Genomic DNA, 26,413 nt, shown 5'->3' on the forward strand with positions numbered 1-26,413 from the left:
GAGTTGGGGACAGATGTGGCACAGAGGGGTGTTGCCCTGGATGGCAGAGGAGACTCAGGGGAAGGGGTTTGCTCTTCTCCATCCAAACACCTCATGGTAGGCCAGAGCATGGGAGAAGTGCCTGCAGCAAGAGCCTCCTCCTGCCCCATTGCCCTGCACAGACGTTGAAGGGGCAGTGCTCTGCAGTGCAGCCCTGTGCCAGGATCAGGCCCCAGTGGAGAGGCAATCCGGACCTCCCCCATCTCAGAGGGCTTCAAATGCTGTTTTCTGCTGAGGGTCCCTGGGCACCCAGGGGACAACAGGGCTGTGCTTATCATAGCCACGTCACAGGAGAAGAGTGTCTCTCCTGCTGGCAGGTGTCAAGGGGATGTAGCTCAGTGGCAGAGCACCTGCTTTGCATGTGGGAGTCCCTGGGTTCAATCCCCAGCATCTCCAGGTGGTGCTTTTGCTCTGACTCCCCAGACTCAGGTGGGTGTGGGCTGGAGCTGGGGCACTGCTCCTCTCCACCCTGCCCTGTCCACCAGGGTCTGGCCATGGGGTAAGCAGGGCTGTGTGTGCTGTCTCTGATGAGCCCCCTCCCAGAGGAGAGGCAGGCAGCTGTGCTAGACCTGAGCTCATGTTCCCAGCCTGGGCACTGCCTTGCACCACAGACCCACACACCAGCCAGGGGCCCTGCTTGGCAGCAGAGCCCCTGTGGGGAGACAAGGGGTGGCCCTCAGGGCGGGAATAGACATCAACAGCACACTGGGCTGCTGGCAATCCTGGCTGCACTGAGAGATGTGGTGTGAGGGTGTTAGTCCAGCCCAGGTGTCCTTTGGGACCAGGGCCACACTGCCCTGCTGGCTTTGCGGGGGTAAGGGTGTGAGATTGTCCTGTCTCCATGTGGAGATCCCATACTACGTGGGAAGCACCCAGCTGTGCCAGCGGTTAGGGGTGTCTGAGCTGGAGGAGTGACATTTCTTACCCTGACCCTGTCTCCAGGGCATTTTCCCTCTGCCATCACCACGGGCTTGAGCAGAGCCTCGGCTGAGGCCTGACGGGTGGGTGCGTGGTTAGTGGTGGTTCTCCCTTATCCACAGAGCTGCCAGTCACGTCAGTGAATGATGCTTTGGAGGGGTTTCAGATGGGCGGAGATTAGAGAATAATAATGTGATCATTACTGTGGTAGTCTGAGGGTATGAGGGAAGCAAAGATTTGGGGAGGAGAGGATACTTTTTATCAGCCGTCACATTTTTCACAATGCAGCGTTTGTGGGTCACTGACCAGATAGATAATCATGGAGGTGGTGGCTGAGATTGTGTAAGGGAAATTCTTTTGTTCTGGAATTGAAGCCCCAATCGCCCTCTAAAAGTCTGAGCCTACTGGAGTGTGAGCCTACTGTGTGAGCCTTTGGGCTGCACACAAATGTCTGAGGTCAGATGTGAAACAGCAGAACAACCTCGACAGGGCTCCTTTCCACTGTCCCCCTTCCTGTATGCGTGCTGGGACTTCCTCGTTTCCCTGAAGTCCTCCCACACTAACAGGGACGTGGCATCTGTCCAGTCCACGTGCCATGAGGACAGTTTTGACCGTGAAGGGGGTAGCACATAACTGCATCTGCAGAAGCAAAGGGGCAGTCGCGCGCCGGCTTCAGAGATGCCCAAAGCTGCCCTGAGTCCTGGGAGCCCCTGGCACCTGGACATTTGCTTGGCCCTGAAGCCCTGCGGGGCCTGCCAGCACTGGGGAGCCCTGGGGACAGAAGGGAAGGACAGTGGGGAGAGTGACAGGGCTCTGTCCTTCCTTCTGGCCACAGGAGGATGCCCTGGGCCACGCCAGGACAGGACCTCTCTCCTCCTCACAGACCGGGGCAAGGCGCGGCCCGAGGAAGGCCCTGGGCGCTGGGCTCAGCGCAGGCGGTGTGACCGGGGGCTCTCCTGCCCGGTGCCGGCCTGGCCAACGCCAGTTGCTCCCCATCACACAGCTCCTCCTGCCCAGGGCCGTGGCTAGCAGCACAGACAGACCCACATTTTGGGAAAGACTTGCCAATCCAGAGCAAATCCAGGGCACCTCCACTCCTGTCCCCTGCCCTCCCCTCCCATCATGGCCCCTCCCCTTCCCCCCCTTTTCCTCCCCTCCCTCCCTGAGCACGCCCAGACCCCATGAGCAGACCAAGGGACAGCAGAGCTGTGCACACACCTTGCGGTGCTGAGAGAACAGCTCTGGCTGAAATGGCCCTTCTTGAAGGCTGTCTCTCCGCAGGCCCAGTGTCCTGGCTGGCTGAGGAGCAAGCTGCGACAGGGGGTGAGATGCCGCGGCCGGCGGGCTGGGTTGGGTGAGCGCAGCAGGACGAGGCCTGTGCCCCGACAGGGCCCTTTCCAGGACAGCCTGTCTCCTCAGGAGAGGGCCTGGACAGAAGCTGCTGGCGTTTGGCTTTATTCCTCTGAAGATGCCTGAATTAAACCCCCAAAAGCTACAGGATAATAACCGGCAGGTCCTCCTGCCCAGGGCTGTGGCTGCCCGAAATCCTCCCCCATCACCAGGACCGAGCCCCCGGGGTCTGTGGCAGCGCGGGGGGGCAGTGGTCGCAGGGCAGCTCTGTGAGGAGAGGCCCGGGCTGCCTGTGCCAGCCTGGCAACGGTGGCGCCATTGGCCATGGCTGGGCCAATCAGCGGAGCCAGAAGTGGCCTGTCAGTCACAGGTGGCCTGGGGTGGGGCTGGAGGGGGCAGAGGCCGAGTGGCCTGAGGAGAAATGGGTGAGAGAGGGGCGGGGGGCAGCCGGGGCGAGGGGGGAGCAGGGTGGGGCTGGGGCTGGGGCTGGGGCTGCGGCTGCGGCTGGGGCTAGGGCTGGGGGTAGGGGTAGGGATAGGGATAGGCCCAGGCCCAGGCCCAGCCCAGGCCCAGGGGTGCAGCAGGCACAGGAGCAGGTTTCTCCCAGTGTGGATGGGCCTGGGGAGGGACCTGGAGACCTCACCACCCACGGGCCCCAACATGGCCCAGTTCACCAGCCCTGGGCCAATGTGCTCAGCCCCAGGGACAACTCCACAACCAGGGTCAGAATGGTTCCTGCTGCTGCCCCATGGGTCGCCAGCTCCCAGTCAGGCCTGAGCCAGAGTGCAGGTATCTGAGCTGGGGTGAGATGGAAGAGACTGGGAAACAGTTCATCAGGAGGAGGCGATGGAAGAAGGCACAATGTGTGTGGCACAGGGATTAACTCACACCCTCAGTTTCGTACCTGGATCAGTACTGCACTTGCACATTGAGCAAGCCCCAGTTCAGAGCAGAAATTGTTGCCAGAGGGCTGGGTGCCAGAGGGCTGTTCCTGCTCTCTCCTCCACGGAGCGACCTGAGCGCACGACTGCCCTGCCTGCTCCTGCCTTGGTGCTTTGGGACCTCAGGGGGGAAAAGGAAAGACGGACTCGTGTAGTTACGGGGTGTCTTGAGGTGTCCTGGGTTTGCTTTGCTAATCGCTTCTGTAACGTTTGCTGGGCTGTTCACTGGATAGGTGCACAGAGAGGCAAATTAGGCCATGAACTAAGTTTGCGATTCAGGGTTTCCTCTTACAGTAAAACATGCTTCCATTTTCTCATAGGTAGCAGCCTGAAAGATGAAGCAGCATGTGCCTCTTGTGAAAACAGGTAATGAAGGATGGTTGTATTCAGTTGATACTTAACTGCTTCCTGGGTAGGAAAATGGTGCATTAATTTAATCTTTGTGTCTATGCAGGGCCCTGATAATGTTACTGTGTAGGCACCAGGTCTGTGGGTGTCCGGTGTTCTGCATATTTGTGACTGACCTTTCTTGTTTTTTTAATGAGGAAACTCTGGCTATGTACCCTCCAGGAGAGAAAGAAATGCAAAGAACTGATGAAGAAAGAGCTGCCAATCAAGGTGGGAGTGTAGGTGGGTTCTGGTTTTAAATTTTCTCGACTGTTTTCTAGCCAAAAGCCTTGTCTTAAATGGCTGAAATGAGCTGAACCACTGGGCATTTTTCATCCCTGCCCAGTTCTGTATCGCTACGGACTTTAGCAGCCATAGTCATGGACTCTGGGCCTGTCGTGTAGTGAGGTCAAAGCAGGTCTTCAGAAGACAAAAAGGGTGGCTTTCCAAACTGTTTATGAGAGAGAAGGCAACAGCTGGCTGTAGACAGGTGGCAAGAGAAAGAAATGGGCAGTGCCACTCAGCATGAGGAACAGTGATGTGGGTACAGCGGCAGCGTGACAGTTTCCATGGCCTTGAGCAGCACAGCAGGAATTTTCAGGCAGCAAGGCTGGCTGCCAGGGGTGTGTGAACAGCTCCTGTGGAGTGTGGAGATGGGCAGGGGAGAGGCCAGTGCTGTTCTTGTTGGTGTGTAGCAGGGGACAGTCGGTGGAAGCTGCTCTCAGGACATATAATTAAGAGGTGTCGTCTTGGGACTCTGGGAAATCGCACGAGGAAGGAGGCTGAGTCATGAAAGGCCATCTTAACTGTATGTGTGAAGTGACGGAAACAACTTCAGGTTGATAATGAGAATGTTAGTTGTGATTGAGGCAGGAAGTGAGATGATCCTTGTAGGAGCATTCTGAGTGGGGCAGAATGGGGCAAGACTACACGTAAGGACAGAAAAGGCTGTGGCAGTAGTTGAGCTGATCAGATCTCGAATAAGAGGTGATTTGGGCAATACCTGGTGAAGTCAGCATCTTGTACATGTTGCGCAGACTGCATGACTTGACCGCTGGCAAGGACAGGAGTGTGCTAGGAGTGTTGGAGTGCCAGGGAATGGGGATGGCTGTGATCACAGACTCATTTCTCCATTTACTGTGGGCTGTCTGTATACCCCTTGTAACTTGTCTTGCATTCAGGAAGAAGTGCCACCCTTTTGGTGAAAAGAAAAAAAATGAGAAAAAGAAAGAAAGGTAGTGCTTTCCAAGGAATAAAATGTCATCCATTTTAATGAGCAGGTAGGTTATCTGTGGCAGAGCTAGGACTTGGGGTGTCATTAGCATGCTTAGTCTTACCATTCTGGAGTGTTAAAAACAGTTCCTTGAAACACTTTCCCAACAGAACAAGACCTGACTTTCTGAAAGAGCTGTTTTCCTAGGAGCTGCATCAGAGCTAAGCTGGATGAGAGTGTTGCCTGCTGTCAGTCACGGAGGCTGATGACAGGTCACCCAGCAGTTTTGGCGAGGACAGAACAAGATGGGTACGTATGCGCCTGTGTGCTGATTGTCTTCAGGTTTTGCAGGTTGTAGGTTTGGCAGGACCGATTGTGTCGTTATCGTGATGGTAACAGCAAAACCTCCAGGCATCTGTGTAGGGCATTTTGGATTTTATGTGATTTGCAAGAGTACTTGAACAGTGTAATTTTCTGTTGAGGTACGGTAGTTGTAGTATCATCAGAAGAGAATGAAGACAAAGAAGATGAGGATGGCCAAGATACTCAAAAGCGTTAGAAGCTATGACAGCGGAAACGTGTCATTTACAGTTTATATGAACCGTTTTCCTTCAACGTACTGTTCTTTTCAAAGATTTGCAGAGGATGTTTTGGTATTCCTATATCAGAACTCAGTGATTTTGAGTTAAAGCTCTCCAGTGAGATTTAAAAGAAAAAATGGACCAATGTGTCCTGGAAAGGAGAGTAATTACACAGTCTCGGTAGTCTTACTCTTGTAGTTTTTCTGTTCTCCTTAAACAGCAGGTGTGTATTTTTTCACTTGTGCTGTGCAGTGATTAAAACAAAAAGAAAAGAAAAACCCTTGAAACATCCTCTGCAATGAGGGGTGGGTGAGACACATCACCTGTTCTGCCTCTTCCGCTATCCTGCTTTCTCTTAAACTTGTTTGTATCATGACTCTAAATTCTTTGCTTTCACTACAGCCAAGACAACGGAAGATACTGTTTTCAGGCCGGTTGTCTCCTGTCAGGCAGAGATGTCCATGTAGACGTGCTTGGTCACAGAGGCCTTGCTGCAAAAGGACTGATGGGTGGATGTGTGGTTAGTAGTGGTTCTCCCTTATCCACAGAGCTGCCAGTCACGTCAGTGAATGATGCTTTGGAGGGGTTTCAGATGGGCGGAGATTAGAGAATAATAATGTGATCATTACTGTGGTAGTCTGAGGGTATGAGGGAAGCAAAGATTTGGGGAGGAGAGGATACTTTTTATCAGCTGTCACATTTTTCACAATGCAGCGATTGTGATTCACTGACCAGATAGATAATCATGGAAGTGGTGGCTGAGATTGTGTAATGGAAATTCTTTTGTTCTGGAATTGAAGCCCCAATCGCCCTCTAAAAGTCTGAGCCTACTGGATCTGGAAGGATCCAGTTTCTTCTCTTAAAACTGAGGATACTTCAGTTAGAGGAAGAGTCTGTTTGGAAGTTTTAGTAGTTTGGGGACAGAGGCCAGTTGAGGGCTGGGGCCCTCGTGGGAGGGGGCTGTTTCTGCCCCATGCCCTTGGCCTGGTGCTCAGAGCTGTGAAGGGGCTTTCCAAAATCCTGCTGGAAGGAGCCAGATGTGGGACGTGTGGCTGAGCTGGGGCACAGGGAGAACCCCTGGACCGGCCTTCAAATCAGCTCTCCCAGCAGAACATTGCCCAGGAGTCACTTTGAGCATTGCTGTTCTCCTTCAGGAAGCCTGGTGCACACCAAGCACAGCCGGAGCTGTTCCTGTGCCAGGAGAAGTCTTCACGCACTGCTGAGGCTGATGGTGACAGTTCCCACCAGCTGTCCAGCTCAGGAAGATGCAGGTAAGATGCCACAGAGGAGGCACCGACTGGTTGTCACTTCTCTTGTGGGAACAGGATTTAACAGCAGAAGAGAGGCAGGACGAGAGGGCCCATGATGTCCAAAAGCACATCAGACAGCTGGGACAGTCACGCTGAGAGCAGAGGGAGAAGGAGATGGAGGTGACCTGGCTGGGACAATGCTTCTGAGGTAACATCTGCCACACAAACACAGAGAGAGACAGAGGCACTGGGATGTGGTGGAGGGGGTGAGAAAGGTGCCTGGGAGAGAGGGGAGCACAGGGAGATGGTGAAAAAGCCATGGTGTTGGAAGTGAGGACGCTCCTGCTTGTGATGTCACAGGTGGCTGAGTAGGTGAGAGGGCAGGAGGAGGACCTGGCTTTTCCAGCTGCTTCTGATGTCACTGGTAGCTCAGTAACTGCCTGGGTAGGAAGGGACACCTGGCTTATGAGGAGCTTGTGATGTCACTGGTGGCTCTGTGCTCTTAGGGCAGGAGCATGCACCTGGCTTGTGGAGCTGCCTGTGACATCCTAAGTCCCTAAATACAGTATAGGGCAGGAGTAGGCCCCTGCTTTGTGCTGCTGCTTGTGATGTCACATGATCCAAAGTAGGGGATAGGGCAGAAGCAGGCACCTGGCTTGTTGTTTCAGGAATTACTCAGACGCCACGTAGACCATGGTAGGAATTATGCAGGTGCCACCTCAACAGGCCTCGGCCCTAGGTTCCTGCTCACAGAAGACGGGTCGCCAATCTGCTGAGTAAATAAGTGGTTTATTTATGCGACAGGCAGAGCAGCTCGAGCTGGGTGCCTGCAAGGAGGGACCCCTGCTGCAGATCACAGACCCCAATTATACCCTTACAGACAGATTTCCCGGAACATACCACCCATCACCCGATCCCCAAGTCCAATCACTTAAGTCTGGTCGGTGGTGTCTTGATTTCTTACTGGTTTTCTTGGTCTCTGGGCTGGCCTTCTTCTGCAGTTACCTCATTCTCTTGGAATTGTTTCCTTGGTCCTTTTCTTCTTTATTCAGCTTGCATCTGCCAGTTTCAGCTGGTTCTGTGTTTGCAGCATTAGCTTTCTCAAAAAGTTTACTCTCGGTCAGCTCTTGCTGCCTAAGGCTGCAACTCCTTTAGCTTCTAGTGCTAAGCAAGGCTATTCATCCTAACAATTCCCAACACGGGTAACTGCAAGCTCTACTGGAGCAACTCTGAGAGACCAGACAACATCTGGGGGCGTCTTCTTGGAGGTTGTTGGGCAATTCCTTTGGCCAATTAAAATGACAGCAGATGGCAAAATTTAGGGCAACTGAACCTTTTGCTAGTCATTATGTTCAGAGCTTCATCACGCATGACAGTTACATGGAAAGACACACGCCTCTGCCCAGCACCCCTTTCTCCTTCTTTCCCCAACTTTTACTGCTGAGCACGATGTCATATGGTGTGGGATATCCCCTTGGTGAGTTGGGGTCAGCTGTCTTGGCTGTGTCCCCCCTCCCAACGTCTTGTGTACCCCCAGTGTCCTCACTGGTGGGGCTGTGTGAGAAGCAGAAAAGGCCTTGACACTGTGCACGCACTGTTCAGCCATAGCTAAAACATTGGTGTGTTACCGACACTGTTTTGGTCGCAAATCCAAGCACCACAGAGCCGCTCGCTCACCCTCCTCCCCCGATGGGATGGGGGAAAGAATCGGAAGAGCAAAAGTAAGAAAACTTGCGGGTGAGAGAAGTACAGTTTACTAACTGAAATAAAATAGACTATAATTATAATAAATTGTAATGAAAAGGAAAAGAACGAGAGAGACAGAGTAACAAAACCTAAGAAAAAAAACCCGAGTGATGCAGCCTCTCACCACCTGCCAACCAACGCCCAGCCGACCCAAAGAAGCAATCGCTGCCCCCTGGCCAACTCCCCCCAGCTTATATACTGAGCATGATGGCATATGGTATGGAATAGCCCTTTGGCCTCTTTGGCTGTGCCCCCTCTCAGCTTCTTGTGCACCTGGCAGAGCATGGGAAGCTGAGAAGTCCTTGACCAGTGTAAACATTACTTAGTAACAACTACAACACCAGTGTGTTATCAACATTATTCTCATCCTAAATCCAAACCACAGCACTATACCAGCTACTAGAAAGAAAATTAATGCTATCCCAGCTGAAACCAGGGCAGCTACGATGAAGAAAGTTAACTCTATCCCATCCAAAACCAGTACACACGCTCAGCGCTGTCACCAATTCCACACTCAACGAGGTCCCCATCTCCGTGCTTGGTGCCACCCCGTCACACACTTGCAATGTCCCCAAACCCCAAGCTTTTCCAGGTCCCCACCCCCTTGCTCCGTACATCCTAGTCCCCCCTCTTAGTGCTGTCCACATCCCCATGCAGTTGGCCCCGTTCCTGTTCCTGTGCTTGCCACTTTAGGCGTGCCTGCGATCGACAAGGTCCCTGTCAACGCATGCAAGGCCACCTTTCTCAGAATCCCAGAATGGTGGAGGTTGGAGGGCACCTCTGGAGACCACCTAGTCCAAGTGCCTGCTCAAGCAGGGTCCCCTGGAGCAGGCTGCCCAGCCCCTTCTCCAGCCAGAGGCTTCTACATTTGGCAGCTGTTTCTGGACTGTTGGCAGCTTTAAGGTGTGCCCCTGGGCTCAGGGGTGTTTGTGAATTTGGAGGATGCTGACCGGTCTTGGGAGGGTGTGCTGGTGTGGTGGCTGGTGCCAATTTTGGGGGAAGCTTCAGGGTTCGGGGGTGTTGCTGTGCCAGGTGCATGCTGCCAGGTTTGGAAGGTGCTGCCAGGTGGGGGCTGCATCTGGATTGAGGGTTTGTTCCTGGGTTTGGGCAATGGTAGCAGGTCTGAGGGTTATTTCCAGTTTGGGGGTGCCATTGGGTGGAAAGCTGTTGACAGCAGCATCTGCTCCAGTGGAAACAAGCCCTGTCCCTGCAGCAGTGCCAGCAGTGTGTCTCGTAAGGTGCTGGGCACCAGTGTGGTCACGCTGCACTCTCTGGCTGCTTGTTTCAGCAGCTGGGGTACCTGGCTGCCCACCCTTGAGAAGAGCTGGGGTGCCACCCTCAGACATTTTTAACTTGCCCCGCTCGAGGTAAATGGTGTCTCTCACGATTACTTTGTCGTGTCTCCCACGATTTTAATCGTATCTCTCATGATTTACTTTACACGATGACTCCCAAGAGTACTTTGGGATAGTGCACACCGTGCTGTCTGCTCTGCCTTGGGAGTAAATGGTGTGTTTCTGCTTGTAGTTGAATTGCCTTATTCCTTCTTTTGAATCTCTGATACGGATCACTCGCGGCCATTGACAGAGGCTGATTTTTGCATTGTGTCTGCTGTTTTGCTTGGCAGGGCTGCAGGAGGGGAGCCGGGCAGCGCTGCTCCACTGCTGGCTGCTGGGGTAGCCGTGGAGGACAGAGGCTTTAAGAAATCCATTCCCAAGTCCCACTGAAGCTCAAGAGGTTTTCTGCCAGTGGAGTTTCTGCGGCACTAAACATCACTCGGCAAGGGCTCTGACTTGTCTTGGGTTCCCCTTCATTTCTGCTCTGTAGAAGACTGTTGGCAAGCATTGAATTTGCGCAGCCTCTGCTCCTGTTGAATTGTCTCATTGCTTTTTGTCACAAAGCGCTTTGTCAGACAACTGCCTAGTGAACGAGGCTTCCAGTGATGGTTTGCTGTCTGGCTCTTCAGAAAAAGGACAGAGATGGAAGTTAACATTTTTAAGCTGGATGTAGTCAATGATATTATTTTGTAGTTTAGTTCATCTGCATTTCTCTCTTTCTCTCTCACTCCCTCTCTGTCTTGGAGAGCTGAATAATCTAATAACCTGTTAAAGAGAAGATTAACCAGGTGCATATTCCTGTACTGAAGAGTACAATGTAGGAGAGAAAGGCAGAAGTGTCTGGTCAGGACACGTGTGAAAATGCAATGTGATTGGCAGTTTTGGCCGTGTTTGGCAGTGGTGGTTGCTGTCATCCTGTTCTAGCTCAGTGCTTCTAGCTCAAACTCAGTGCAAAGGTGGCCTGTGAGTTTCTTGCTTGGTTCTGCCCGTGCCTTTGGTTGGTGTGGGGTCTGTGTGGTTGGCTGGAGTGTGGCTTCATGCCTTCCCTGCTAGGCCCATTCGTCTGCTTTGGGAAGATTTAGAGCTTTTGGACAGGTGAGAGTGAGAGCAGGGAAGGCATCTGGCTTTGGGCTCTCATGTGAGTTCGTTAGTGCAAGGACAGTGACTACTGTTTGGCTTATGCCTGTTGTTCAGTCCAGGTACATCGGCCTCCAAGAAAGGGAGAAGTAGGAAAGATCACCATTCCTGGAGGTGTTTAAAGGATGTGCAGATGTGGCACTTAGGGACACGGCTTCGTGATGGACTCAGTAGTGTTCGGTTTACAGGTGGACTCGATGAGCGTAGAGGTCTTTTCCAACCTAAATGATTCTATGATTCTATAATATCTATAATATATATTATTATAATATTATACAATATTAATAATATAATATAGACTTTAATATTTAATTATTAATATATAATATTAATAATATAATATATTATTTCTATTATTATATTATAATATCTATAATATTATATTCTATAAAATCTATAATATATGAAGTAACATTCTTTTTCTTCCAGATCACCTTATTTGCTCACCTGTTCCTCAGACAGTCCCACACTGTCCAGCACACACAGTTGAAGGACACCCCTTCGTTCCTGCATTTCCCATTGATTCCCATAGCCTGATCACCCTGTGCAAAAGCAACTCTGGATTTCCCATGTAGCACAGGTACAGAGGAAATGGAGAAGAGGTAAGGGTGCATTAGGAGGCATTTGGACTGAGACTCTCCACACTGGTAAAAACCTCCCTGAATGGGTGCTGGATTCAGAGCGGTGTCAGCGAGGGGAGAATGGGGCCCTTCTTTTTGAAGCAGAAGCAACTGGATTTGGCTGTGAGAATCTGCTCTTCCATTAGCAATCCCGTAAAGTAAAACTTCCTCGTCTCAGCCAACACACACGGCCCGTTCATGCTGCTTCCTCCAACGCCGCAGATGCATGGGCAAAAGAGACGAAGGGAGAAGGAAAATCCTCTAGCAATGTTTTACTCTTGGGAACTAGTCCTAGCTCCAAGCCTTGTTTCTTTCCTAAATGGCTATGAGCGCCAGGACAGACTCCCAAGGCTGCAGTTTCTGTGGCTACCTTTCCGATGGATTTTTCTTGTGTTTTCCCAAGAAACTGCTGTGGCAAATTTCAGACCAGGTGCCAATCCAAATACTCATACTCAGAAAGGTTTAGCATCTCCTTCAACTTCAGCAGATTTTTTTTTCATGTACTTGTATTTTTGATCTTTTTGTAAACATTGCTCTCATTTTTTTGTTGCAGACTCAGATACTTGCCAAGTGCTAAAGACAACATAAATCTAAGGAACCCCGAACTTCCAGGAGCTAACAAGATACCAAACAGCATTTGACGCTTGCTGCCAGCACCAAGGAGTACTCACTGAATATCTTTATTGTCTTCACATTCATATTATGATGTGAGCCCAACAGTATAAGAACATAAGGCTGCTAGATTAAACGCAAAAATCACATCAGTCTTCCCTCGCTGCATGTTCCTGCCGTGCAGACCTCATGAAGGCCTAGCCCTGCAAGCTGGACATCCCCAGCTCCCCCATCAGCCGTATGGTGCAACAGCACATATGACAGGCACCAGGAGCCTGTCTGATGTCACAGTACGTCTCAAAGACGAGCCAAGGTCTCCCGCCAGAGCCGCCAGCAGCTGACACCACAACCTCTCCTGCCCGATCGCTGCCTGCCCTCACCCTCGCCGCGCTCTGCGACCGAGAGCTGCCGCAGCCGACAAACTCATCCACAGCCAGTGCGATGGCCAAGGCTGAGAAAGGTGAAGCATTGCTGCTCCTCCTGGGGAGGCTTCACAGAGGGCCTCTGTCAGGCAAGGCCCTCAGCAACTCTCCTGCTCTCGCCGTAGGCTTTGTAGCCACCTCCACCATGGACGGAGCCTGGGTGGGCACCTGGAGACCTCATCGCCCACGTGGCCCCATCATGGCCCAGTTCACCAGCCCGGGACCCAAGTACTCAATCCCTGGGACAACAGGTAAAACCACCATCGCAAGGCAGGGGCAGCACATCCACTGCCTCCAGGGGACGAGCAGCCACAGCTCCATTCCCCTTTGCTCCAAGCCTCCATGCTCTCAGCTGCAGCAAGGACACAGGCCTGCCAGAGGAAGGCTCAGGCTGCTCCCGGGAAAGCCCCCGGAAAGAGCTGCCTGACTCTGCTGAGCACAGAGGTGGCCTTAGCAGTGCCTTAACCCCTGAGCGCACAGGAGGAAGCTTGATTTGTGTCTTTTCTACAAACTTGGTGCTCCCACCTCACCCTTGTCTTCTTCTCCTCTTCTTCTTCTCCTTGTCTTTGTCTTCTCCTCCTTCTCTTCCCCTCTTCTTCTCCTTCTTCATCTTCTCCTCTCAGACTTCATCTTCTCTTCCTATTCTTCTTCTTCTCCTCCTCGGTAATAGCAGTAAAGTTTCCATTTCTTTCCCATCGGGGCTCCGGGAAAGCAAAACATCACAGAGGCCATCTTTACATTTGCTTTCAGTTAGCTTAGCAACTGTGTCAGCGTTTCATGCTTCATTACAATAGCATTCTGGTGATCTTCTGATTAATTGCACAGTGCCTACATTGTTCTTGCTGGAAGTCATTGTACCATTGTATTGACCCACTGGTATCAGTCTTGGAGGAAAAAATCACACGGGAAGGGAATTTCTTGAGGCCGGCAACTCCAACTACTCCACTTAAAACTAGCTTTAAATATGCAGTTGCAGGCAGGTGTCCTTTTCTTCATAGGCTTTTCTTCCTAGGCTACCTGGATCACAATCCCACCAAAACCAAAGCCCCTGCCTACACATTTCGAGGGGCCAAGACTCCTGTCGCAGACAGCTGCTCTCCGGGTTCTCGGTACTACGTCCCGCCCTCCATCACCAGGAACGGGAAGTATGTGGCTCCAGCACAGCACATATGCGGACTACCCAAGATTAAGACCGAGATCACTCCTGGACCAAGTGAGTACCATTTCTCCAGCCCTTCTTTCAGGCAACACAAGCACGCCTTACTTTTGCCCTGTGCTACTGGGGTACAAAACCATCAGCTCACACCCTGAAGGAGCTTCAGGGGTTTCCAGACACAAAGCAAACAAGGCTGATCCCCTCCTCCTGACCTTTCCTCTTTGGCTTGATCAAAAGAGCCCAGCTTCACTGCTTTTCTCCGCTTCTCCTCTGCCTTAGGTGACTACTCCACCGACAAGGCCAACAAACACCTCTACAAATGCACGCCGGCGCAGTCCATGGCCTTCCGGCACAAGGCGGTCAAAACCGACCAAAGTCCAGGTAAGGGAGCTTGGGGAAATACACACACTTGCAGCCGGCGTGTCCTCCAGGGAAAATCTGCTGCCCAGCTTTTTCAACAGGCCTAGGGAAAAGCCTCCACAGCAGGGCGCAACGGTCTCTTGAGAAGCTTGCTTGATGCCCCAGAGCACCAACTTCTTTCATCTCACAGAAGAACGGGCAACTCGGGCTTGGAGCTGGCAACACACACCACATGCGACAGAAGAAAGAGGCAGTGGGAGGAGGGACAAGACATCCTTCCTGCTCCTCGCAGCAGGCTGCTTCTCCCCCAGCCAGGTGCTGCCCCTCTCCCCACAGGACTCACACGCTCTCTTCCCATTCCCCTTCCAGGTCCTGGCACCTACACCCTGCCTAGGCTGGTGGGACCCAACACAGCCTACACCCACGCCAGCCCGTGCTACTCCCTGAAAGGGAAGAGCAAGCACAGGGGCTTTGCTGAAGACTTCTCCAAGGTGAGCGACGCTTCTCTGCTCTCTTGCAGCAGCAGCTGAAGCTCAGCTGCTCTCCTCAGGGCAGAAGGGCTCCCACACCTTCTGCAGCCTCTCTTAACGCACACTTCCCTGCACCAGCAGCAAAACCCAGGAAGCCACAGGTCCCCTGGCTCTCTTGCTGTTAACAGCAACACCGACACCTGCAGTGCCTCGCTGTCCAACACTAACAGTTTTGGTGGGGCAGAGCTCATCAGCACTAATGAGAATCTCCCTCCTCCTCTGGGAAATCTAACTCTCTGCAGGGGAACAGGAGGTGCCCTTGTTCCAATCGCTCCATGCCCCTCACACCACTCCTCTGGCCAGCCAGCTCAACTAGCGCAGCCAGGGCACGCAGCCAGTTGAGCGCAGCAAGGGCATGCGGCAAGCATCAATACCTGCCTTTTGTACCCAACCACCTCCTTGCCTCTCTTACAGACGCCAGGTCCTGTTGCATTCCCCAAGGTGGAACAGGACGTCTACAAAAAAAGGGCTCCCATGTACACGATGGGAAACAAAAGTAGACTTGGAGGCAACAAAACAGTGAAGCCGGGGCCGGCAGACTACTGCCTGGGAAAGGTAAGGCAGCCTGCCCGCCTCTCCTCCTCTGCTTTGCAACACCCAGCCCTTAAGCATCTCCCCCTTCTGATGGGGCTTCTGACAACTCCAGACCACCTTAGTGGAGTGACAAAATGCAGGACGCAGGCCTGCTCCCTTGCCTTGGCCCAAAGCCCAGCAGAGGGAGGCCAAAGAACATCTCTTTGCCTCTCCACTAGCTCAGCCATTCAATGCTGATACGTGCTCACACATCACAAGCTCCTCAGGAGGACACTCCGCTGCAGAAGGGAGAAGCAGACCCAAGAGTGGCTTTTCTCATGCACTGGGGATCAGCTGGGAGGGCAGGGGCATCTAGCAAAATGTGGCTGGAGCTAGAATGCCTCTGGACTTGGAGCAAGTTCCAGTGCCAGCTCAGCTCCAGCCATGACCTTGCCCTGCCAGGTGGAGTGGCCACGTCACTCCATTTTGCGTCAAACACAAGATCTTTGCTGTTGAGTGGCCTTCTGAAAACACTTGAGGGATGTATTTTACCCACACCAAACTCTTTCTCTCCTGCCTTTATAGTCCTCCCCAAAAAGGGGAGAACTGCCAATCACTAACAGCAGCCGACCATTAGAAATGTCCTGCTCACACAGGAGGTTTCCAACAAGCGTGCCACTGGGACAGGGGGAGTTAGGTAAAACTGCCCAGACATGCCTGCAGCAATGCACGACAAAGGGCAAATGCACATACAGCAACTTGTTATGCCAGACGGCCTTCACTGAAGACAAGTCTTCTTGAGAACAAGGCACCATGGTCACCCTTTTTTCCTCACTTTTCCCCTTCCAGGTGACGCTGATCAAGCCCCAGGCACCTGCTCCCACTTTTGGACTCCGACATTCCCTCTACACAGCTCCTCTCATATCTCTGATATGATTCTAATAAAACAACATACCCCCAAAGGTCTGGTCTGTCCACCTTCAGCTCTAGGGAGAGGAGGTGTGCGTGAGGGAGTACAACCGTCTCTCTCCATTTCATGTTTATGCCTCAGCCAAAACACTGCAGGATGAGGACGAGGGGAGAGCACTGGTATCCTTAGTGTCATCAAGGCAGAGAGCTCTGACAGCATGCTTTCACCCGACTGGAGCTAGAGCTCAATCTGGCTGCTGCTGTAAAACACAACAAAAAATAGTTCTTCCAATACATTAGCAGCAAAAGGAGAGCTAAGGAGAATCTCCAGCCCCTAGTAGATGGGGGAGGAAACACAGTGACCAAGGATGAGGAAAAGGCTGAGGTACTTAATGCCTTCTTTGCCTCAGTCTTTAAGAGCAGGGCCAATTGTTCTCTGGGTACCCAGCCCCCGGAGTTGGAAGATAGGTATGGGGACCAGAATGGAGCCCCCATAATGCAGGGGGAAATGGTTAGTGACCTGCTGCACCACTTAGACACTCACAAGTCTATGGGGCCTGATGAGATCCACCCGAGAGTGTTGAAGGAGCTGGCAGAGGTGCTCACCAAGCCCCTTTCCATCATTTACCAGCAGTCCTGGCTAACTGGGGAGGTCCCAACTGACTGGAGATTAGCAAATGTGATGCCCATCTTCAAGAAGGGCCGGAAGGAGGACCCGGGGAACTACAGGGCTGTCAGCCTGACCTTGGTACCGGGGAAGCTGATGGAGCAGATCATCCTGAGTGCTATCACATGGCATGTAGAAAATAACCAAGGGATCTAGCCCAGCCAGCATGGGTTCAGGAAAGGCAGGTCCTGCTTGACCAACCTGATCTCCATCTACGACAAGGTGACCCGCCTAGTGGATGAGGGGAAAGCTGTGGATGTTGTCTATCTAGACTTCAGTAAAGCCTTTGACATGGTTTCCCACAGCATTCTCCTGGAGAAACTGGCTGCTCATGGCTTGGACGGGTGTACTCTTCGCTGGGTAAAGAACTGGCTGGATGGCCGGGCCCAAAGAGTGGTGGTGAATGGAGTTTACTCCAGTTGGTGGCCGGTCACAAGCGGTGTTCCCCAGGGCTCTGTGCTGGGGCCAGTTCTGTTTAATATCTTTATCAATGATCTGGATGAAGGGATCGAGTGCACCCTCAGGAAGTTTGCAGATGACCCCAAGTTGTGTGGGAGTGTTGATCTGCTTGAGGGGAGGAAGGCTCTGCAGAGGGACCTGGACAGGCTGGATCAATGGGCTGGGGCCAATTGTATGAGGTTCAACAAGGCTAAGTGCAAGGTCCTGCACTTGGGTCTCAACAACCCCATGCAACGCTATCGGCTTGGGGAAGAGTGGCTGGAAAGCTGCCTGGTGGAAAAGGACCTGGGGGTGTTGGTTGACAGCCGCCTGAATATGAGCCAGCAGTGTGCCCAGGTGGCCAAGAAAGCCAATGGCATCCTGGCTTGTATCAAAAATAGTGGGGCCAGCAGGAGTAGGGCAGTGATCGTGCCCCTGTACTCGGCACTGGTGAGGCTGCACCTCGAATGCTGTGTTCAGTGTTGGGCCCCTCACTACAAGAGAGACATTGAGGGGCTGGAGCGTGTCCAGAGAAGGGCAACGAAGCTGGGGAAGGGTCTGGAGCGAGGAGTGGCTGAGGGAACTGGGGTTGTTTAGCCTGGAGAAAAGGATGCTGAGGGGAGACCTCATCGCTCTCTACAACTACCTGAAAGGAGGGTGTAGAGAGGTGGAGGTCGGTCTCTTCTCCCATGTAACAAATGATAGGACGAGAGGAAATGGCCTCAAGTTGCGCCAGGGGAGGTTTAGACTGGATATTAGGAAATTTTACTTCACTGAAAGGGTTATCAAGCATTGGAACAGGCTGCCCAGGGAAGTGGTTGAGTCGCCATCCCTGGAATTATTTAAAAGATGTTTGGATGAGGTGCTTAGGGACATGGTGTAGTGGTGGTCTTGGTAGTGTTAGGTTTATGATTGGACTCGATGATCTTAAAGGTCTTTTCCAACCTATATGATGTTGTGATTCGGTGATTCTGTGTTTTACCCACCCCCAAGTGCACCCAAAGTAATAATGGGTCGCATTTCACAGCCACTGTGCTGCAAGACTGGGCTCGACGGGAAGGCATCGAATGGGTGTTGCATACACCATATTATCCCCACGCCAATGGGATTAATTCAGAGATATGCTGATGTCTCACGCCACAACTGGGACATGCGATTGCCACAGGTGGTCTTTATTGTTAACAACTGCTGGGGAATTTACGGAAACCCCAAAATCCGAGCGTTCTGTCCTGCGAGACCATTAACGGGCAATGACCCTATACCGGACGATAAAAGGGACCAGTTCCCACTACGGGCATATGTGGGCCAACCTGTAATGGTGAAACTACCTTCCATTGGCATCGTGCCCATGACCCTGCAAAACCCAGAGGCTTATATGCCTGGCAAGCTCTGGACAGGAGCAGAAAATCCCACCGTATTAGTGCTCGGTGGATAATCCCTGACTTCTAACCCTGAAAGCCCGGTCCAGGGGATTGAGGCGGGGGTTTTTTTGTAGTCTCTTAAAGACGATGGAGGGATGGACCATTCTGTTGCTCCTACTGGTGGCGACGGCAACTGATGTGGACAACTCGGACCTGGATGGCAACGTAGTGGCAAAGCTGATGGTAAGATTTGCACGGATGATGAACCTAAGATGGGTAACAGTCTGTTTACCCACCCCCAGGTCAGCGGAGGACCCCTCACCCATTTTTGTCCAGGACATCATCATATCTCTAGCCCTTGAATTAACATGGCGTCGATATAACAATTATAGCTGGAAGTTCCGGGAAAGCATAGGGGACGTAGGCTATACCTGTATTGTTTATAGCTGGCCACCAGGCACAATAAATGCTAGTTCGGTATGGGATGCTAAATGCAATTACATTCTCCAGCCAACCCATAAAGCCACAGGGTGGGCGTCAACGGCACCACACCTGTCCTGAAGTTCTCTGAGGAACCACCGAACGCGGCTTTCTATGGGACATTGCTGATCACTCACTGGTGTATACCAAGCCACTGAACGCTTCTTGGTATATCAAACATCCTGACAGAGATGGTACCGAATGCCCTAGCGCATGCAATAACAACTCATTCGACTGCCCGCCCAGTTGCACGTGGGCCAGGTACACCTATGCACCTGGTTGGTACGGGGGAAGAGATGAGGCACGCCCGACAGGGGCATGTCCACTCTGGGACTGCCAAGTGGAAATGGGGTGCGAGGCTATAGGTAAGATGCCCCTGGTGTGGCTATATCCACCGGCCCAAGAAGCCTTGGTACAAGGCTGCTTATGCAGCAATACCAGCTATTCCCGTCCCTCTGTCCTACGTTGCCATAAAAGAGACTATCGTCGCCCCCTCACCAGCACTCCAGGTTCGTGCCAAACATCTTTTGTCTCCGCACCTCCTAATTTAGTGTGGGTGTGCTCTGATGGCCGCCTATATTCCCAGCTATACCCAACTATCCCCAAACTGGCCTGCACGTTAGCCACGCTTTCCCTCTGTCCTATCACCCGGGAAGGGCCCGTACCGCAGCAACGGTGGGATCGTGTGCCGAGGGCTGTATGGAAGGTGTGGAAAAATGCTCCAGTGAGGACGGGGTGGTGGTTAGAGTCAATCTTTGGAATGGGGATCGCTCCACTGCAAAACAGACACGCTATTCTAGAGCTGAGCCTACATCTAGAGGTGCTAATAAACTCTACGCATGACAGCATGGGCTTCTTAAGCCATCAATGACAAGACAACGGCAAGATGACCATTCAAAACCGAGCCATGTTAGACTGAATCCTATTGAAGGAGAAAGGTGTATGCAGGAGGCTGAATCTATCGGTAGACGACTGTTGCATCCACATCCCGAACGCTTGGCTGCCACTACAAGAACAGATGAAGAAGATGAAGAAGATAGCTAAAGACATGACAGAAATGGCTGCTGCGCTAGGGACTAATTGGTTGGGGAAAGTTTTTAACGCATTTGGGGTTTTCCATGTCAGGGAGGCTAACTAGCCTCCTTCAATCTCTGATAACGATCATAATTGGGATTGTTGTAATCTGTATTATTATAAACTGCATTAAGAGCACCAGAACGAAATCCACGCCCACTGTGAAGTCCACTCCCTTAAAACCCACCCCTGAAACTCCCGCTACCCTGAATCCCACTTGTGACACTGACATGCCCCTAAACCTGACCCATGCGACTGGCATTACCCCCCCGAGCCCCGTCCGTATCTCAGACGTCCCAATACAAGCCCAGGATGGTGCTCACACGTTCGCCCGTTGCTATTGTTAATTGGTGCTAGAACGTTGGATATTGTTACGTGGCTGATAGTTTATTGTGGGGTGACTGCTTGGTTGCTGACGATACCTTGCGAGAGCTGAAAGACGCTTAAAGAATGGTGATCCACAGTGGGTGTTGAACTCACCAACACTGTGCCCCCTTTTAACTCTGGAGGCAAGAGGTGACTGTGCCACCACTCCAAATAAACCGGTCAGATCATGACTGTGGTCACGGGATGGACTGTGGGACAGGTAGGATTCACCCCTCCCCCCGTCCCCCCCGATAAAGATCGTGGCTTTTGTCACGGCGATCATCGGCTTTTCGCACCTTTTGTGCTCTGCCGTGCCCCCTGGCACGTACACACTGCGGCAGGGGGAGCAGGAGAAGTGGGTCCCCTTGGCCACCAGACAGGGTCCACAGCCACGGAGGCGCCTCGGCTCAGAGAAGCTTCTAGTTCATGACCAATTCTGACCACAGCTCAGATCCAACCCAGGGTATAAATGTAGCACCGCCAGAGATCCCCTTTGAGTGTGGTCTTCTCGGAGCAGCGGGCGGGTGTTCGGGTCCTCTCCCCTCGTGTTCGGACGCCACCTGAGGAAACTTCTTGGGATTGAGTGCCCTCACCTGCTTTGGTGAGTGATTTCTTCTGGATATATCCTCGAGTGAGCCCTCAGTCCTCCTCACCCCCCAGGTGAGCAATTGTACCTTCTGGGTACCCACAAGGGAGAGAGTTTCTCCCTTTGCGAGTGAGTGTGTGCGCGCTTTGGGTCATTATTCTAGAGCCACGTGGTAACAATAGCCCGATGGACACCTCGAACCTGTTACATGTTAAATGTTATCGGAGTGTTGGTTGGTTTTGGTTTACCCCCGTTTCTCATTTGGTTTGTGTCATGTGGTTTTGGCTCCTTTGTGAAATAAAGTTGTTTGACCTTTTCCCTCATTCGAGTTAGTTTTAGCGTACCTCCGTGCCACAGGTCCAGCGGAGCACCTCTCCTTCTTGCTTCCTCCATCACCCGTGCCAGGAAATGCACTAGAAGAACTCTGGAAACCTCCTAGATTGCTTGAGCCTGTTGCGTTAAGAGTTACTGTCAAGTTACGAATAGGAGTCTGAGGAGTGGCTGGGGAGGGGGAACCCTCCCGTTGAGTCACAAGGTTCAGACAGGACCCCCTTGCGTTCTAAACTCCTTCTCAGAGAGGAGTCTAGGTGCGGCTAAGTCCAGTCCTAGTCTCAGACATGGTCAACGGTTTATTTTCTAAGGACGGTATATGCAGCCACCTGTCCTGGTTTCGGCTGGGATAGAGTTAATTTTCTTCCTAGTAGCCGGTATAGTGCTGTGCTTTGGATTTTAGTATAAGAATAATATTGATAACACGCTGATGTTTTGGCTGTCGCTAAGCGGTGTTTACACTGGTCAAGGATTTTTCCCCCTTCAGCTCCCCATGCTCTGCCAGGTGCCCAAGAAAAGGGAGGGGGCACAGCCAGGATAGTTGATCCAAACTGACCAAAGGGCTATTCCATACCATATGATGTCATGCCCAGTATATAAACTGGGGGGAGTTGGCCAGGGGGTAGCGATCACTGCTCGGGGACTGGCTGGGCGTCGGTCGGCGGGTGGTGAGCGGTTGTATTTTTTTTTTTATATATATTTTTTTTCCCTTTTTTTCCCTTCCCTTGGGTTTTGTTCCTCTCTCTCTCTCTCGTTGTTTTTTTCCCTCTCATTATAATTCATTATTATTATTACTATTATTTTGTTCCAATTATTAAACTGTTCTTATCTCAACCCACGAGTTTTCTTACTTTTGCTCTTTCGATTCTCTCCCCCATCCCATCGGGGGGGGGGGAAGTGAGCGAGCGGCTGCGTGGTGCTTGGCTGCCGGCTGGGGCTAAACCACAACACCACCCATCAGAGTCAACCTTTGCTTGCCAGAGCCCTCTCAGGGCTTTCAATGAAAGCGTCAGTGACAGCGTCAATTTGAAAACATTATAAGTCCGGTCGCGTTCAGTGTACTGAACTCTCACGATCACAGATTCACAAATAACGCGATGCACCCCCAGTCTAGTCACGTTCCATGAACTACCATGGCCACACTTAAAGAGTCTGGTCGCATTCAATGAGAACTATCATGGCTAGATTAATGCAGAGTGCAGCTTATCAGAGCAACAGACACACGGGTTCTTTGGATTACCACTGATAAATTCACTGTCTGCAAAGCACGTGCAAATACCAAGAGTATGAGTGACACTGCCAGCTATAAACACGTTAAAGATGATAAAGCAACTCTAGAGAGATTTCTAAGTTTCCTGGGGAGGCACTTGGTATAACCAAGTGTTCGAATCTTACCCAAAGGCGTCCTGATGGGGGGGAAGAGAGGCTCAGCCCGTCGACTGATCCCAGAGGTCAGAGTGGTACGTGATGGTATCTTCTCTAGCATTCTCTGTCTCTTAACCTATTTTATACTATTTTTTACCTTCCAGGTGGAGTTTGAGTGACTCTAGTCATACATACCTTTGTTAGGATTCGTGTAAAATTTTCTTGCTTTGTTTTTAAAGATATAAGGTAGGAAAATTCAAAGTGCAAGCTGAGTGAGGGGTGGTTGCACCTCGGAGGTGGGTAGCTTTTGGGACGGAGGTGTGCTTTTGTATTGGAACTATGTTATAATGAGCAAAGTTCACCAAAAGGACAGCATTTTGTCAGAAACGTGACAGGCTGTTGGCCCAGGGTAGCAAATATGCAGCTTATGGGTTCTGTGGTACCTTCAAGTTCCCATGTTATCACAGAGCCTGGCCGCGGTGCCTCCACACCGCTCCACCCTCCGGGCAGTGCCTCTTAGAGGCAACACACCAAGTTCCCCTGGCGTTGCCGACATCTAAGGTTGCAGGCCTAGGGACCTTCCATGGAATGGATTCCTTGCATGTCAGCCGCACTCCACCCGGGAAGCTTCTTCAATGCTGTGCCATACCTAAAAGTGTGAATATAAGTTTAATTTCTGTCACCTCCAGCAATTATCCCACAGAGCCCTGCTGGATTGTCCTTCCAGCAGGTAGCAGGGTGGTGCAGGTCCCCCAGCAGGACCAGGCCCTGCGAATGTGAGGCTTCTTTCACTTGTTTGAAGAAGGCCTCATCTACATCTTCCTCCTGAACAGGAGGTCTCCAGCAGATACCTGCTAACACAGCACCCATGTTGGTCTGCCTGCTGATCCTGACCCATAAGCTGGCTCCTGTCCTGCCCCAAGCCGGAGGCAAGTCCACCTCCTCGCCTTCGCAGAAAGTCCTTCCCGAAGAGCCCGTGTCCCTCCAATGCAGCCCTCGCGCTGCGGTCCCAGTGTGGTCACAGTCCCATAATCACACACAGACTTCTGGCCCTGCTGCTGCTTCTCCACGCTGCGTGCGTGAGCCTGCAGGCCCTTCAGGGAGGCACCGGCTGTTCTGGTTTCCTGGGAAGAGTGCGAGAGCCTCCTCTGTCGGGCTGCCTGTGTGTTGGGATGTGCAGGAGTGGGGCTGCACGTCTTCGAGCTGTGTGGTACGCGTGGACTTTCTTCCCTCCTGCCCCTACAGCAGTGCTGGGATCACACGTGGGGTGTGCATAATCCCATCCATCCCCAGGCACAGGTCAGTCAGTCCAGCTGGGAACAGCCCCAGAGCTCTTTAATTTGTATTTATAGGGGGATCTTGGCAGCTGAGAAGCCTCCCAGCCCCTTTGCTAACAGCCACTGCCACAGCCACCGCTCACGGCACCTTCCCCTCTGCTGTGGTACCAGCATAGAATCATAGAATCATAGAATCATTAAGGTTGGAAAAGACCATCTAGTCCAACCGTCAGCCCAACAGCTCCATGCCTACTAAACCATGTCCTGAAGTGTCACATCGACACTTTTTTTGAACTCCTCCAGGGGTGGTGACTCCAGCACCTCTCTGGGCAGCCTGTTCCAATGCTTAATCACCCTTTCAGTAAAGAATTTTTTCCTCATATCCAATCTAAACCTCCCATAGCTCAACTAGAGGCCATTTCCTCTCGTCCTATCACTTGTTACCTGGGAGAAGAGACCGACCCCCACCTCTCTACAACCTCCTTTCAGGTAGTTGTTGAGAGCGATGAGGTCTCCCCTCAGCCTCCTTTTCTCCAGGCTGAACAACCCCAGGTCCCTCAGCCGCTCCTCATCAGCCTTGTGCTCCAGACCCTTCCCCACCGTCGTTGCCCTTCTCTGGACACGCTCCAGCCCCTCAATGTCTCTCTTGTAGTGAGGGGCCCAACACTGAACACAGCATTCGAGGTGCGGCCTCACCAGTGCCGAGTACAGGGGCATGATCACTGCCCTACTCCTGCTGGCCACACTATTTTTGATACAAGCCAGGATGCCATTGGCCTTCTTGGCCGCCTGGGCACACTGCTGGTTCATATTCAGGCGGCTGTCAACCAACACCCCCAGGTCCTTTTCTGCCTGGCAGCTTTCCAGCCACTCTTCCCCAAGCCTGTAGCATTGCATGGGGTTGCTGTGGCGCAAGTGCAGGACCTTGCACTTGGCCTTGTTAAACCTCATACAATTGACCTCGGCCCATCGATCCAGCCTGTCCAGGTCCCTCTGCAGAGCCTTCCTCCCCTCAAGCAGATCAACACTCCCGCATAACTTGGTGTCATCTGCAGACTTACTGAGGGTGCACTCGATCCCTTCATCCAGATCCTTGATAAAGATATTAAACAAGACTGGCCCCAAAACTGAGACCTGGGGAACACCGCTTGTGACCGGCCGCCAACTGGATTTAAGTCCGTTCACCACAACTCTCTGGGCTTGGCCATCCAGCCTTCTTTATGGGTGTCACATTAGGAAGCCTCCAGTCATCTGGGACCTCCCCTGTTAACCAGGACTGCTGATAAATGATGGAGCATGGCTTGGCAAGCTCCTCTGCCAGCTCCCTCAGTACTCTCGGGTGGATCCCATCTGGCCCCATGGACTTGTCAGTGTCCAGGTGGTTTAGCAGGTCGTTAAATGCTTCCTACTTGATTATGGGAGGTTTATTCTGCTCTCTGTCCCTGTCTTTCTGCTTAGGGGCCTGAATTCCCTGGGGATAACCGGTCTGACTATTAAAGACTGAGGCAAAGAAGGCATTAAGTACCTCACCTTTTTCCTCATCCTTGGTGCCAATGTTCCCCCCCCTGCATCCAATAAAGGAGGGAGATTCTCCTTGGCTCTCTTTTTGTTGTTAATGTATTTGTAAAAACATTTTTTCTTATCTCTTACAGCAGTGGCCAGCTTCAGTCCTAGCTGGGCTTTTGCCTTTCTTATCTTCTCTCTGCTTGACTTAACGAGATCCCTGTACTCTTCTTGACTTGCCTGCCCCTTCTTCCAAAAGTGGTAAACTCTCCTTTTCTTCCTGAGTTCCATCAAAAGCTCCCTGTTCAGCCAGGCCAGCCGTCTTCCCCGCCGGTTCGTCTTATGGCACACGGGGACAGCCTGCTCCTGTGCCTTTAAGACTTCCTTCTTGAAGAATGCCCAGCCTTCCTGGACCCCTTTGCCCTTCAGGACTGTCTCCCAGGGGACTCTCTCAACCAGTGTCCTGAACAGGCCAAAGTCTGCCTGCCAAATTCTGTCCATGGTAGTGGTTTTGCTCACCCCCCTCCTTACTTCGTTGCAAATCGAGAACTCTATCATACCATGGTCGCTAAGCCCAAGACGGCCTCCAGCCACCACATGTCCCCCCAGTCCTTCTCTGTTTGTAACCAGGAGCTCAAGCGAGTCACCTCCCCTGGTAGGCTCACTGACCAGCTGTGTCAGGAAGGTCTCTTCCACACACTCCAGGGACCTCCTAGACTGTTTCCTCTGCTGTGTTGTATTTCCAGCAGACGTACGGTAGGTTTAAGTCCCCCACAAGAACAAGGGCTAGCAATCGTGAGACTCCTGCCAGCTGTTTATCTAGTGCTAGGGAGGAAGAAAGAGAAGCGTGTGATCATATGGACAGGGTGTGAGAGACTGAACCCGTTAATGTCTCAAACATTGTGGCGACGTGAGGCGCAATTTGCATGGCGACGTCAGGTTGGC

General features: G+C 52.1%; 1 protein-coding gene and 1 long non-coding RNA gene across 2 annotated transcripts; both read left to right on the forward strand.

The window, feature by feature from the left end:
• Nucleotides 1–2,994: 2,994 nt before the first annotated feature.
• LOC142402949 (uncharacterized) lies at nt 2,995–6,881 on the forward strand. The gene is made up of 6 exons (XR_012773528.1): nt 2,995–3,660; nt 3,819–3,878; nt 5,019–5,157; nt 5,832–5,938; nt 6,584–6,666; nt 6,755–6,881. It is a non-coding gene; the product is annotated as an uncharacterized LOC142402949 (long non-coding RNA).
• A 5,817-nt stretch (nt 6,882–12,698) lies between these two features.
• LOC142402938 (ciliary microtubule associated protein 1A-like) lies at nt 12,699–16,230 on the forward strand. The gene is made up of 6 exons (XM_075488917.1): nt 12,699–12,804; nt 13,566–13,766; nt 13,989–14,090; nt 14,439–14,560; nt 15,014–15,154; nt 15,962–16,230. Exons 1-6 carry the CDS (start codon nt 12,699–12,701, stop codon nt 16,046–16,048), a joined length of 759 nt encoding a protein of 252 aa, XP_075345032.1. The 3' UTR covers nt 16,049–16,230.
• The last annotated feature ends 10,183 nt before the right edge of the window (nt 16,231–26,413 follow it).

This window comes from Mycteria americana (assembly GCF_035582795.1).
Source record: "Mycteria americana isolate JAX WOST 10 ecotype Jacksonville Zoo and Gardens chromosome Z unlocalized genomic scaffold, USCA_MyAme_1.0 Scaffold_18, whole genome shotgun sequence".
Taxonomy (NCBI): domain Eukaryota; kingdom Metazoa; phylum Chordata; class Aves; order Ciconiiformes; family Ciconiidae; genus Mycteria; species Mycteria americana.

Bases quoted from the DNA above. Each gene is read 5' to 3' on its own strand.
- LOC142402938 (XM_075488917.1), top strand. From the start codon at position 12,699: ATGGACGGAGCCTGGGTGGGCACCTGGAGACCTCATCGCCCACGTGGC. The intron at 12,805-13,565 runs GTAAAACCACCA...TTTTCTTCCTAG, and splicing joins CTCAATCCCTGGGACAACAG to GCTACCTGGATCACAATCCC. The intron at 13,767-13,988 runs GTGAGTACCATT...CCTCTGCCTTAG, and splicing joins CGAGATCACTCCTGGACCAA to GTGACTACTCCACCGACAAG.